Consider the following 15,344-nt stretch of genomic DNA (forward strand, 5'->3'; position numbering starts at 1 on the left):
AGAATTTTGCCATAAAAATGAATCTCAAGGACTATTTCTTTACTACCCAACAAGTTTACAGATAAATGTACTCTGAGTAGAATGACACATGCATTCCCTGTCTGCTTATGGGAAGTCCCTGCCCTTTGTACACAAAGTGCTCTAGTTACTGGTCACAAAGGGGATCTTCATGAAGCAAATGGCACTGGTGTTTGCTTGTAAAGACACTATTATCGTTAACAGCTGAGTAGCTGTGTGATGAAACATGCTCTATATAACTGACAGAATCTTGTAAAAAATGAAAATATCTATAAGATTTTAACATTTAAAATAATAAAGCTATGCTTCAAGATTTACTAAATGAATAAACTGTGTATTTTGTTTCTTTCAAAGGGTTGTGACTCATATAAAATATGCCTATATTAAGATATGCATTGTCTTACAAATATGATCTAAATAAACATATAGCTTTAATTAACATGGCTGAGGTATTAAGAATAACTGTTTAGGTTTTTTAATTTTTAAGATTACTTAGATCCAATTTTTGGACGGTTTGGGGTGATCAACTCTATGAATTTTAACATATGTGTAGATTTGTGCAACTACCATTGCAGTCAGGATACAGAGCGATTCTCTCTGCTCTATATTCTGTTCTCTCATAACTCCCTCTTGTTGGCCCGTCAGTCAAACTCTCCCCTCAGCCCAGCCCTTGGCAACCATCAATCTGCTCTCCAACCAGTAGTTTTGCCTTTTCTGGAATGTCATATAAGTGGAATCACACAATTTGTATCTTTGGAGGCCGACTTCTTTCGCTTAGCATGATGCCTTTGAGATTCGTCTATGTTGTTGTGGATATCAACAGCTATCTATTTTTATTGCATTTGTAGTGTGGATATACTATGGCTTGTTTATCCATTCACCTGTTGAAGGATATTTGAGTTGATCTGGTAATTATGAATAGAACTACTATTAATATTTGTGTGTAGTTTTTGTGTTCAATAAAAGTTTAGTTTCTCTAGGGTAATTACCCATGAATGGAACTTCTGGATTGTATGATAAATATATATTTAAAGAAACAGTCAAACTGATTTCCAGATAGCTGTATCATTTTGAATTCTCAACAGCAATGTCTGAGAAGTCTTATTGTTTTGTATCTTTGTCATAATTGGATACTGGTAATCTTTCATTAAATTTTATTAATTTTCATTCTTATTTTATTAATTTTATTAATTTTAATTATATTAAAATTTTATTAATAACTTGTATTACTTTTAATTCTTATTTCATTGCAGTTTTAATCTGCATTCTCTAATGGCTAACGATATAGGCACATCATTTCTTATGCCTATTTGGTGAAGTATCTGTTTAAATATTTTGCCCATTTATTTTTTAGTTCTTTGCTTTCTTACACTGAATTTTGAAAGTTGATTATATATTTTAGACACAAATTGTCAATCAGATATATGACTTGCAAGCATTTTCTCACAGTCTGCAGTTTGTAATTTTACTCCCTTAGCAGTGTCTTTCACAGAGCAAATATTTTAATTTTGATAAAGCCCAATGTATTAAAATTTTCAATGAACTGATTGTGCTTTTGGTGTCATATCTAAGAAGACTTTGCTTAACCCAAGCTCATGAAGATTTTCTCCTATATCTTCCTCTGAAAGTTTCATAGTTCTACATTTACATTTTTATTTATGACCCATTTAGACTTATTTTAGGGGATACAGTGTAGGGTTTACACTGTGGTTCATTTTTTGCACATGAATGTCCAATTGGTCAAATAACATTCATTGAAAGGACTATCCTTTCCCTGTTGAACTGTTTTTGTACCTTTGTCAAAAATCAAATGGCTATATGTAGGTAGATCTATTTTTAGATTCTATTTCACTGCCCTATGTGTTTATCCCTTCATCAATATCATGCTGTCTTGATTTCTGTAGTTTTACAGTGAGTCTTACAATTGGGTAGTGTGGTTCCTCCACAAGTGTCCCTCTAGAGTCATTTTCCTTTTATCTGTAGAAGTTTCGTTGGCATTTCTCTTAAAGGAGCTCTTCTTGTAATGAATTGTCTTAGTTTTCCTTTCATCTGGGAATGTTTCTATCTTACCTTCATTCTTGAAGGATATTTTCACTGGATCTAGAATCTGTGTTGACCGTTCTTTTCCTTAAGCACTTCAAAAACACTATTTTACTACCTGCTAGTCTCCATAGTTGATGACTAGAAACCCAGCTACTTGAATTCTTCCATGAATACAGTGCATTCTTTTTCTCTGCCCATATTTCTGTTTTTCCACAGATACAGACTATCTCTCTACCTCTCTAAGCCACCTGGTCCATTCTTAAACTTTCAGGCAGAGATCCCTTTTTTGGGGTCCCTGCAAAACACTTATTTCCTTCTCATATTTTAGGTAATAGATTAAAGCACTTCAAATGTCCATTATTTTATCTAATTCCTCTTCTCTGGTCAAGCCTTAGACCAAAAGGTCATCCCTAAGGATGCTTAACTTATCTGCCTTCAGACTATAAGGTTTGACATGAAACACATAACATGAAGCCAAATAAGGAAATCCTCTGGGTCTTTCTTTTTTTAATTCAAGCTCAGAAATACTTCCTCACCGTCCTGACTTCAATACTCTCCAGTGTCATGTGGTAAATATTTCTATCAATTTTCACTTTTCCCTTGAGTGACCCATAGCTTAGAATATGAAAGTAATTGAATGACACACTGTTTCACCTTCTCCAGCAGACTCTCTTGATTGATCTTGGACATGCTTTCTCTTTATATCTTTTAACAGACGCTCATCACTGTCCAAGACAGTGTGGAGTGCAAAATGTCACCACAGTCCAGTTCCTCAGTTCTTGGGTATTTCCATATAGTGTGATGTGTGAGAGCTGTAAATGGCAGCAAAATCTTTTTCTCTGCTCCTTCTCCCATTGTTTGAAGGACAGAACTGATGTTCAGCCAGAAGACATAATAGTTGCTAAAATATTGAAATGGTTCAGTGCCATTTGGTTCAGAGCTGCCTCTCTGACTGTCCTTCTTGCTATTCCAGTTATCTGACCCTCCCCTGGGATCTCCTGGCCCTCTCTCATGACACCAAGCATTCAGAACAGATATCAGGTAATGCTGGATCAGGTCTGGAGACTCTGCTCTTCCAAACTTCATGTGACCATTAAAATGAAAACCTTCAAACATTCTCAAAGAAAACTCACTGGCCTCCAAAAAATACACTTGAAAAACAAGATCTAGAAGTTATGCTGCTGCAAGAAAAACCCTTTTGGACACTCAAAAATGACAATATAACTTGATAATGATATAGTCTCTATTCTGAGATATAGTATGGTGTAGAGAAAAGAGCTCCAGAGCTAAGCATACCAGGATTCATTTCTTAACTCCAGTGATTCCAGCAGAGTGATTTGGGCAAATCTCTTAGCCCCTGAGTTTCAACCAACTTGAACAGGCATAGTGATACCTACCTTACAGTGTCATTGAGAAAACTAAATGACTTGATTAAATGCCACAGTTCAATTTCTAGTGTATACTGAATACATATAACTTGCCATTATCCTTTCCAGGATCCTTCTGGACAAAACTCTATCTGGATTAACTCTAGCTGCCAAGCATTGCTTTCATTCATGCTCTCCGTTCTCAGACAGCTTGTTAAGTAAACTCCAGATTCCTACCAATTATTCTCTCTCATTCCATGTTGCATTTACAACTAAATCATTCATCCCAGAATACATTAACTCATATGTAAATATGTTATACAAAATGTCCAGCCATACTTGTCTGATGGGTGGGATTCCACAAAATACCCAGCAAAGGGGCAATAAATTCGGGGTTGTAGGTCCTTCACCAGCCGAGCCTTGTAGTTCAGGAGTTTCTTCCTTTCTGTTTTAATGAACTGGGCTTTCCATTCCTCTGGAATGACAGGGTTTGGATTAGAGTCTCCTCTGTTCAGAAATCAGAGAAAAACAAAAGCTCTAGTAGAGAAATCTTTCAGGAGATAAAAATTGACAGCTGACACTCAGATGTAGACCAAAACTCTGTCATTAGTGGCTTTATTTTGCAAATTTCATTTGGTTACTAGGAAAATGTTCCTGAACTAGCCAAAGACACTCAACCCTCTCCTTGTTTATGGCAATTCATGTGGACCTAGCTGAATGTACAGGGTGGCACGTCTAGTTGTACCTTGCATACATGTACATTTTAAGAGCACTGTAATTCTTGTATTGCTTAATGCTCTTCTAACATAGAAATGGCTTTGCTATCTGGGTGGATTATAAATGCAAAGCACATTTTTTTCCACCTTGGGGGTGTGCAGTGGTCAAGGGCCTGGATGTTGGAGTCAGTTAAGACTTAGGGTCAAAACACAGCTCTACCACTTAAATTCTTCAAGTTTGTTTTCTCCTCTGTGAAATGGAATCGTGATGCCTACCTCACAGTTTGTTCATTTGCTCATTCATTCATTTGCTCAATATTTATTGAGCACCTCCTATGAGCCAAAATAGTTTAAGGCATGGAAAATATAATGATGAACAAGAAAAAGCAGTTCCTTGCTCTCATGGAGCAGTCATTCTAGTGAAAGATGCAAATAATAAATAAGTAAATAAATTTCTTTCAAACAGCAATGACCTAGGAAGAAAGTAAAATAGGACCATGGGCTAGAGAGTGGCTGGGGTGAGGAGGGGGTTATTAGACAGGACAGTTAGTGAAGATGACATTGGAGTCATAGAATACAGATAAACATAGAAGAGGAATTGGCCACTGTGTGGAGGTCAGGGGTAATAGCACTTCAGTCAGTGGAAACAGCACATGCAAAGACCAGGGCATGGATGTACTTGGCGTATTGAGTCTGAAGAACAAAAAGCAGGCCAGTATGTGCTGACATTGGTCAAGCAATGGGGATACAGACAGTAAAGGAAGTTGAGAATTTAGGCAGGGCCCAGAGCATGTGGGACACTGTGTCAGGGAACTGCTCCTCCTCCTACCGCTATGAACATCTGTTGAACACAGACAAGGAGACAGAAAAAAAATAAAAGTTATCCATAAGCTAGACCTGATCTCTATTAACATTTAATTATTAACGTTCTGGTATATTCCGGACCTTCTTAAATATATGTGCACATGCAAACACACACATACACATACCCACCTAAGAATGACATTCTGGGACTTCCCTGGTGGCTCAGTGGTAAAGAATCCTCCTGCTATCGCAGGGGACACAGGTTTGATCCCTGGTCCAGGAAGATCCCACATGCTGTGGAGCAACTAAGTCTGTGCGTCATAACTACTGAGCCAGCACTCTAGAGCCCAAGAGCTACAACTGCTGAGCCAAAGCACCGCAACTGCTGAAGTCCCCATGCCTAGAGCCCATGCTCTGCAGTAAGAGAAGCCACCATAATGAGAAGCCCACACACCGCAACTAGAGGGTAGCCCCAACTCACTGCAACTAGAGAAAGCCCACGCACAGCAACGAAGACACAGCACAGCCAAAAATCAAACAAACAAATCTTTAAAAAAAGGATGGAATTCTGCCAGCTACCTTTAGTAGGTATATGTTGCCTCCCCAGTCACACTGTTAACCCACTAAGGACAGCACCTCCCCTCTATGTCTCACATGGTGACACATTCTGGGAAGCAATGAATACAGACTTAAGAGAAGAAAGGAACTCTACAAGGCTTTCTTCATATTGCAAGTAGGGCATTTCTGCCACATCATTAAACAGAGATTGCTTACAAAACATATGCATTTATTAAGTGAACATATATTAAGCACTTTCAATCCTAGTACTGAGCAAAAGTGAGAACAAAATGTACCACTTACACACCCTCCCCCATCCCAAACCTAGCACTACACTTAGACCCAGAGCAGAAGCGCTTCTTCCTTGGATTGCACATTTCTTCTAGCTTTGAGATATAACTGATGTGTAATTTTACATAAGTTTAAAGTACACACCACGGTGATTTCATTGCATACATGCATGCGTAATGATTACTACAATAAGGTTAGCTTATTACCTTCATCACCTCATTACCATTTTTCATGTGTTAGAACACATAAGATCTGCTCTTTTTGCAACTTTCAGATATAGAGCACAACGGTGTTAACTATAGTCACTATACTGTGCATCACATCCCCAGAACATATTCACCTTATAACTGGAAGTTTATACTCTTTGACCACTATTTGCCTATTTTCCCTGCTCCCCAGACCCCCATAACCCCATACTTTAGAGGGGCTTCCTTTGCCCCATCCCTCCCTGGTATGAGCATTCCACCAAGCCAAGGGCATATGCCTACCTCAAGGTGCCCACACTCTATTCTGAACCTCATACCAAGAGCATTTAAGCCTGGATTACCAATGTCAGACTCTTCCTGTTCTGCTCTATGGTCTACATCAGGAATCCAATTGATCCAAATGATTCTTTTTCTTGACTTATCCTGAGATGCTCCCTAATCCCCTTAGTGTTTGTTTCATGCCCCATCAGCACACTTTGAGCTGGGAACTTTAGTCTGTAATCTGTGATTTGCAAGTCTGGTTTCCCAGTAAGATTGTAAGCTTCCTGCAGGGAAGAACCATGTTTTAGTTATCTTTGTATTGATTTGCAAAGCGTTTAGCAAAGTGCCATGCGTGCTCCCTGGCATCACTTTGAAATAAAGTATTACCAGTAAACTTTCCACCACTGAAAGTCATTGGAAAGCCTGATGCTCCTCCAGCAAAATCACTCATCATTAAATCAACCTTCATAGGCAGCCTTCCTCCATTGGGTCTGGTGCAATCCACTGTATTGAGTATTTTATGACCTGTGGAAAAATTACATGGCATAAATACTCAAGGTGAAATCTTGAACACCATAGTTTGAAATCCTAGGCCAACAAAATCAAACTCCTCTTGACTGATTTGGTTGGTTCTGGATGAGGATAATAATCTTGATTCCCTTCAAGATCATAGATAGTCTACTTTCCTTAGCCAACTATCTTCAGATGTTGAGCTCAAATGATGCAGGGGGGAAAATAACCAAATCAACACAAATCTCTCAACCTTTTGGAAATTCTATTTAATGACTGTTGGAGTAAAGCCATCTTCTCACATGAAAAGCAGAAGTGTATGATTACACTTCAGACTTAAATTGAAGAAAGTAGGGAAAACCACTAGACCATTCAGGTATGACCTAATCAAATCCCTTATGACTATACAGTGGAAGTGAGAAATAGATTTAAGGGCCTAGATCTGATAGACAGAGTGCCTGATTAACTATGGAATGAGGTTCATGACATTGTACAGGAGACAGGGATCAAGACCACCCCCATGGAAAAGAAATGCAAAAAAGGCAAAATGACTGTCTGGGGAGGCCTTACAAATAGCTGTGAAAAGAAGAGAGGCGAAAAGCAAAGGAGAAAAGGAAAGATATAAGCATCTGAATGCAGAGTTCCAAAGAATAGCAAGAAGAGATAAGAAAGCCTTCTTCAGTGATCAGTGCAGAGAAATAGAGGAAAACAACAGAATGGGGAAGACTAGAGATCTCTTCAAGAAAATTAGAGATACCAAGGGAACATTTCATGCAAAGATGGGCTCGATAAAGGACACAAATGGTATGAACCTAACAGAAGCAGATGATATTAAGAAGAGGTGTCAAGAATACACGGAAGAACTATACAAAAAAGATCTTCATGACCAACATAATCATGATGATGTGATCACTCATCTAGAGCCAGACATCCTGGAATGTGAAGTCAAGTGAGCCTTAGAAAGCATCACTACGAACAAAGCTAATGGAGGTGATGGAATTCCAGTTGAGCTGTTTCAAATCCTGAAAGACGATGCTGTGAAAGTGCTGCACTCAATATGCCAGCAAGTTTGGAAAACTCAGCAGTGGCCACAGGACTGGAAAAGGTCCGTTTTCATTCCAATCCCAAAGAAAGGCAACGCCAAAGAATGCTCAAACTATCGCACAATTGCACTCATCTCACATGCTAGTAAAGTAATGCTCAAAATTCTCCAAGCCAGGCTTCAGCAATACGTGAACTGTGAACTTCCTGATGTTCAAGCTGGTTTTAGAAAAGGCAAAGGAACCAGAGATCAAATTGCCAACATCCGCTGGATCATGGAAAAAGCAAGAGAGTTCCAGAAAAACATCTATTTCTGCTTTATTGACTATGCCAAAGCCTTTGACTGTGTGGATCACAATAAACTGTGGAAAATTCTGAGAGATGGGAATACCAGACCACCTAACCTGCCTCTTGAGAAACCTATATGCAGGTCAGGAAGCCACAGTTAGAACTGGACATGGAACAACAGACTGGTTCCAAATAGGAAAAGGTGCACGTCAAGGCTGTATATTGTCACCCTGCTTATTTAACTTATATGCAGAGTACATCATGAGAAACGCTGGACTGGAAGAAATACAAGCTGGAATCAAGATTGCTGGGAGAAATATCAGTAACCTCAGATATGCAGATGACACCACCCTTATGGCAGAAAGTGAAGAGGAGCTAAAAAGCCTCTTGATGAAAGTGAAAGAGGAGAGCGAAAAAGTTGGCTTAAAGCTCAACATTCAGAAAACGAAGATCATGGCATCTGGTCCCATCACTTCATGGGAAATAGATGGGGAAACAGTGGAAACAGTGTCAGACTTTATTTTTTTGGGCTCCAAAATCACCGCAGATGGTGACTGCAGCCATGAAATTAAAAGACGCTTACTCCTTGGAAGAAAAGTTATAACCAACCTAGATAGCATATTCAAAAGCAGGGACATTGCCGACTAAGGTCCGTCTAGTCAAGGCTATGGTTTTTCCTCTGGTCATGTATGGATGTGAGAGTTGGACTGTGAAGAAGGCTGAATGCTGAAGAATTGATGCTTTTGAACTGTGGTGTTGGAGAAGACTCTTGAGAGTCCCTTGGACTGCAAGGAGATCCAACCAGTCCATTCTGAAGGAGATCAGCCCTGGGATTTCTTTGGAAGGAATGATGCTGAAGCTGAAACTCCAGTACTTCGGCCACCTCATGCGAAGAGTTGACTCATTGAAAAAGACTCTGATGCTGGGAGGGATTGGGGGCAGTAGGAGAAAGGGACGACCGAGGATGAGATGGCTGGATGGCATCACGGACTCGATGGACATGAGTCTGAGTGAACTCCGGGAGTTGGTGATGAACAGGGAGGCCTGGCGTGCTGCGATTCATGGGGTCGCAAAGAGTCGGACACGACTGAGCGACTGAACTAAACTGATGATTACATTACATCATAATATGTCAATATGAAAATAAAATACTTAATAAAGGCAGTTTTGAAGATGTTCAGTTCAGTTCAGTTCAGTTCAGTCGCTTAGTCATGTCCGACTCTTTGCGACCCCATGAATTGTAGCACGCCAGGCCTCCCTTTCCATCACCTATAGAGGAAATATAGAGTATCTGTTCCCTTATGAAAAAAATCTTTGCACCTGTCACCACAGAGTATGTTACTGCTAATTTTTTCTCTGAGTGACAGATTTTCTGAGATTTTCTCAGTGAAAGTCCATTTTCCTAAGACAGGGATAGAATATACTATTTCTTATGGAAAATGAAGATGGAAGAAGAAGATGAAGATAGGATGGAACTTTGGATAGCTATCACTATCCTTCCTACCAAGAGTATGTTTCATTTTTCATTGCTGATGAAAATAAGAGAATACCTTTGTATTCCACGATAATGCAAGTGTCCATTTCAGGATGAACGCCATCCATTAGGATCATGAATCGGAGATTTTCGTCTACCTGGAATTTAACAATAAAACCAACAACTGTTTATGTCAGGTTGGCTTTTTGTTCAATATTTGCGTAAATGATCATCTCTTCTGGAAAGAAATCCCTTTTATTCAGAATTGGATTTATTATCCAGTAAAGTCATGCCATTGATTTATGGAGAGAAAAGCCAGTCTTTTATTTTAGAAATAGAGATTTATACAGTAATACATACTTACATAGTACTACATATGGAAAAAGTAAGCCATTGTTTCTTCAGTATTAAAGCAACTACCTCACCTAAAATTTACCCCCAGAAAGTATAACTGAAAAGTGTGGAAAAAACTCTGATATCTGACCTGCTGCCATATTCCAAATGGCACTACATTGATATTAGTCAACTGGACACCACTCTGATTCAGATTCCAAAATACAGGTCTTTCTGTTTTTCCAACATAAATGGGGATATCTGGTCTTCTCCCAGCAAGCTTCTTCAGTGTGGGGTAACTAGGATCAGAAAGATGGGAAGTTTGAAAGGTGAAAACACTGGATCATCTAATGTAAGAGACAGTTTGCCCTCACACCAACATGTGGACCAAGAAGAAAGGAATGGAAAAACCAGACCTCCCCAGAGTCCAAAAAACAGGGTTTTTCCTCAAGGTTGACTGTAACAATGAGGGGAATTTCCTAGCAGATTCCTCTTTATTGGGAAAACATATCATATACCACAGCTTGTACATCAAACCAGGAGTGCAAATTCCATTTTCCACACTGATGCTGCTTTGAGCAAGGGTAGTTCTAACAGAAGGTACAAAGTGGAAAACTCCTGCTGAAGAGGTTTCTGGTTGAAGTTCTCCAGAATCTTCATTTTTTCTCACCTCTCAACCAGCAGCTCCCAGTAAAAGAAAGGTCTTGGTCATAAAACGAGGAGAACCTGTGAATTGCCCATCATTAGGGGTGCTTTTTCAACTGTCAACAGATTGATAGCCACATGGTGGCACGTGCTACTGCTAAGTCACTTCAGTCGTGTCCGACTCTGTGCGACCCCATAGACGGCAGCCCACCAGGGTCCCCCGTCCCTGGGATTCTCCAGGCAAGAACACTGGAGTGGGTTGCCATTTCCTTCTCCAGTGCATGAAAGTGAAAATGAAAGTGAAGTCGCTTAGTCGTGTCTGACCCTCAGTGACCCCATGGACTGCAGCCTTCCAGGTTCCTCTGTCCATGGGATTTTCCAGGCAAGAGTACTGGAGTGGGGTGCCATTGCCTTTTCCGTAGTGGCATGTAGAATGAATGATTTGTCCTTAAGGAGAGTCAGTTACCAGCTAGACAAGACAGTAAAATTTAGTGTAGAAGAAAACAACATTTACCGTTTGGAGTAATTCCAACTCAATATACAATTAACCATCTGAGCACTTTTGAACATCTTCACAGATTGTCAACTCTCATTTCTGAGCATTCATTACATCAAAGGATTATATAATACTATGGGGTGTGGCAAAACATGAATAATAAACAAAAGGCTGTTTAGGTAACTATTATATATCAATCATGGTGTTACGCATTTTCACTAGTATTTTATTTATGGTATTTTATTTCTTATAACCAAAAAAAAAAAGCTCTATGTTTTTGTTTGTTTTTAATAAATGAGAACACATACTCAGAAATATATGGCTAACAAATAGTAAATTGGTATTCAAATTCAGGTTTTCTGATCCTAAACTTAGTGCTTCTTCTACTAGAAGGCAATTTCAACTTAGAATATGCTGTCTGGTTTAAGAATCAGACTTGTGCATAGAGTATAATATCAGGCGAAATAAGATATTTAATAATAAGAAAAGCATAAATAAAATCAGCATATCAGCACTTATTAATTACATTTAATAACTCCTCATTAACTAATATTCAAGTTCCAGACCTATATTAAATAAGTAGAATCTGGAGGGGAAAAAATCAGTACGTTTTCTTCTTTAAAAACAAAGACTTCAAAAATTCAAGGATTCTCTGAATAAGTCTTCAATCTCTGGGTTAACCACTTAAATCTCCTACTTTAAGGGCCTTTAGGAGTTAGGATAGGTTATTCTAAAATCAATGTTTATTGCTTTGTGATTTTTAAATTGTTGAAAATTCTCACTGGCATCTCTAAATATTATTCATTATGACACTCATGTGTGCTGCTGCCAAGTGGTTTCAGTTGTATCCTTCTTTTTGTGACCCTATGGACTGTGCCTGCCAGGCTCTTCTGTCCACGGGATTCTCTGGGCAAGAATACTGGAGTTGGTTGCCATGCCCTCCTCCAGGGGGTTTTTCAGACCCAGAGATTGAAACTGCATCTCTTGTATCATCTACATTGTCAGGCGGGTACCTTACCACTAGCACCATCTGGGAAGCCCAATATAATACTCATATATTTACATAACAAATCACATTTATTTGACTAACGACTGTTTTCTAAAGTACACTGGGCTTTCCCCCTTGCTTCTCCCTTGGTGGCTCAGATGGTAAACAATGCAGGAGACCGGGGTTTGATCCCTGGGAAGATCCCCTGGAGTAGGAAATAGCAAACTAGTCCAGTATTCTTGCCTGGAAAATTCCCGGAACAGAGGAGCCTGCTGGGGTCACAGAGTCTGATACAACTGAGCAACTAACACACAGGACCATGGGCATCTTTTAACAGGTACTATAAAGCAATCACTTAGTTTGTGTGATACTGTTTTCTCTATACAACCTGCATAAAATTAGCTCCACATGGTGTTATTACACAATGCATGAACCCAGAACTTCCATAATTCTGCAGTTGTACATCTTTGGTTCCAGAAGCTTGCATGGATCAAAGGTATCACGCAGTCCATAGCAGATTTTTAATCTTAGCACAATATTCCAGTGGGTGATGTTCAGTTTTTGTGTATTGCAGGTAATTTGTTACTAAAGCAGCTAACTACTTAAGTTTTAGTTTCCTTAGAGAAAAGAGAGAACATATTCATGCCTTAGAGATCTCATATGCTTTCAATATACTTTCAATAGAAAAATCAAGGGGCCGGTCAACCAGCAAACATACTTCCCCTCATGATGGACATTTCTATCAAAGAGTCTCCTTCATTTGAACTTTGTCGCCTAAAGTCCCAGCAAAGAAAAATAAGGTGAAATTGCTTCATGTTAGAACAAGTGGGCAGGGCTATATGTTTACATTAGCACCTGAGAAGCTGTGACACAAACTTCTAAATAACGATGAAGAAGGAGGAGCCTGAAATGAAGCCAGGGGTTGGAAATCTGACCCTATCTCTTCTGGTAACTGTTCATTTGCAAATGGCTGTGGTTTTATAAATTCAAGCTCCTCTTATTCCTTCCTGTTGATGATTATAAATTCAAGCTCCTCTTTCTCCTTCCTGTTGATGATCTGAGTTAAGGAAGTTTCAGTTCCTATCCTTAGTATCACACAGCTGTGGTTTCAAAAAAGGATGAAGTGAACTCAGGGTCCAAAAGGTGGGAGCTCATTGTTGAAATGGTATGAATCAAGAGTTGGCAAACCACAGTGACCTGCTGCTATAATCTATGAATGCCTTTTACCTTTTTAAATGGTTGAGAAGGAAATCAAAAGAACAATCCTATTTGGTGATCCATGAAAACTTTATGATATTCACATGTCATTGTCCATAAAGCAGATTTATTAGAAGACAATCAGGCTGACTGAGGACCATTTACGGCTGCTCTTGTACTACACAGCTGAACAAAGTCACTGTAACACCAACCAAATGGCTTGTAAAACCGAGAAGAGTTACACCCCCGCCCCCCCCCCCCCCCCCCCCCCCCCCCCCGTGTACTGGTCCCTGCCATAAAAGTCGAACTGAAAAAGGGAGTCGACATTGATGGAACTGAAAAAGGGAGTCGACATTGATGATCCTTAAGCCTAGACTTTTAGCAAGTAGCCTGAGGGTGGGAAGTGAGAGTGTGGAGAGTTATTAACTCCTGTCTTCCTCCGACAATGGCCCCTTTTGCATTTGTAATGGTATAAAGCCTGAAAATATCTTCCCTCATAGCTCAGTCGGTAAAGAATTTGCCTGCAAGGCAGGAGACCTGGGTTCGATTCCTTGGTCGGGAAGATCCCCTGGAGAAAGAAATGGCAACCCATTCCAGATTCTTGCCTGGAGAATCCCACCAACAGAGGAGCTTGACAGGCTAGAGTCCATGGGGTCGCAAGAGTTGGACACGACTTAGCAACTAAACCACCAAAGCATGAAAACAATCTAAACATTATGCTACACAAACATACACATTTATCCAAGTTAGTTCTCTTCTCATCAGCGAGACTGAATCGGCCTCAAATTGAGCAGGCATCACAAAAGAACCTGAAAACCAGTGATGCCGTTACTGCAGCATTTCCTTCAGAGTTCAGTGCTCAGAATTCATTACCTCAGGTGGTCTGAGTGCATGTGACTGATGTAAATTAGGTCCGCTTGGCACAGCCTCTCCAGCCAATCAGATGGAGGCTCATGTAGTAACCACCATCCTCGGGCAAAAGCAGGACCCGTTAACCAAGGGTCAAACACCATTCTCTTGTCCCCCAGCTTGAGGTCCATGCAGGCATGAGTAAGGTATGTTATCTGTCAGAAGACAGTGAGAATCAGATTATTGAGTCACCATCAGTCAGCAACAATGAACTGGCCTGGTTAGTGGACAAGTAACGTTGGAGAACTTTGCTCCTGAGCATGTTCAGTGAGGTGGGGACCTTTATACAGAAAACAACTCCTGGTACACGTCACTACTTTGTTAGGAAAGAAAAGCTTGTGGTGGATTTCAGGTGTCAAACCAATTGATTCATCCAGCTCTATCCAGATTAGCTCCTAAATGCTTATTTACTGTCTGCACTGCAGAATATCTTTTGCCATCAGTCCTTCAAAGCACAAGTTACAAGGAAAGGCAGTTAGAGATGTGATGGCAGATACTTGGGGATTTAAATGCCAGACTGGCTGGAAATAGCCACTGAATGAATGATGAATGATTCTTGATGGGTTTGAGGCAGGAGACAGGTGGGCCCTGGCTGGGCGGCTGGAGTCTGTCCCCTGTGGACAGATACTCCAAGACAAAGATAATAGCAGGAAGGAGGAGAAACTGAGCCCTGTCCAGATAAGAGGTAAAAAGACCACGTGTTCTTCATTGTTAAGGTCAAGGAGACCTTCCAACTACATGCGCACAGGGAGGCTACTCAGAGGTCAAATAGGGAGGGGACACCACCACATAGTAAGTGATGTGAACCTTCCCATAGCCTCCTCACTAGAATCCACCTTGGGTAAGAGATGCAGGGGCACACATGGGAGGACCCTGAGATGAACCAAACACGACTCAGAACTGGGCAAAGCAAGACGACTGGCCAAAGGAAACCCAAAAGAAATGCCCATATAAGTGATTTAAACCACCACAAAGGCATGACTCTTTCTCTCTGAGCCCTCTGTCTATTCACATGTACATCTTTCCTCCTAATAAAGACTTTATCTGTTTCACTACCTTCCGTCTCTTTGTTGAAATTTATTTCTACAAAGCAGACAAACCAGGGCCACTGGACCTCGTGGTCCAGGGGCTAGGATTCGGCATTCTCACTGCCGCAGCCTGACTTCAATCTCTGGTCGGGGAACTGAGATCCTGCTTCG

General features: G+C 40.2%; 1 protein-coding gene across 1 annotated transcript in view; it reads right to left on the reverse strand.

Annotated features, from left to right (window-relative positions):
- The window catches only part of LOC128055517 (cytidine monophosphate-N-acetylneuraminic acid hydroxylase), a 61,172-nt gene that overhangs the window by 31,127 nt on the left and 14,701 nt on the right, over window positions 1-15,344 (reverse strand). Inside the window, exons 5-9 of the mRNA XM_052648112.1 lie at window positions 14,110-14,300; window positions 10,062-10,209; window positions 9,654-9,735; window positions 6,652-6,789; window positions 3,768-3,903 (exon numbers count right to left, since the gene is read on the reverse strand). Of these exons, the coding sequence (XP_052504072.1) occupies window positions 3,768-3,903; window positions 6,652-6,789; window positions 9,654-9,735; window positions 10,062-10,209; window positions 14,110-14,300 (695 nt within the window). The remainder of the gene's footprint in view (window positions 1-3,767; window positions 3,904-6,651; window positions 6,790-9,653; window positions 9,736-10,061; window positions 10,210-14,109; window positions 14,301-15,344) is intronic.

This window comes from Budorcas taxicolor, chromosome 11, assembly GCF_023091745.1.
Source record: "Budorcas taxicolor isolate Tak-1 chromosome 11, Takin1.1, whole genome shotgun sequence".
NCBI classification, from domain to species: domain Eukaryota; kingdom Metazoa; phylum Chordata; class Mammalia; order Artiodactyla; family Bovidae; genus Budorcas; species Budorcas taxicolor.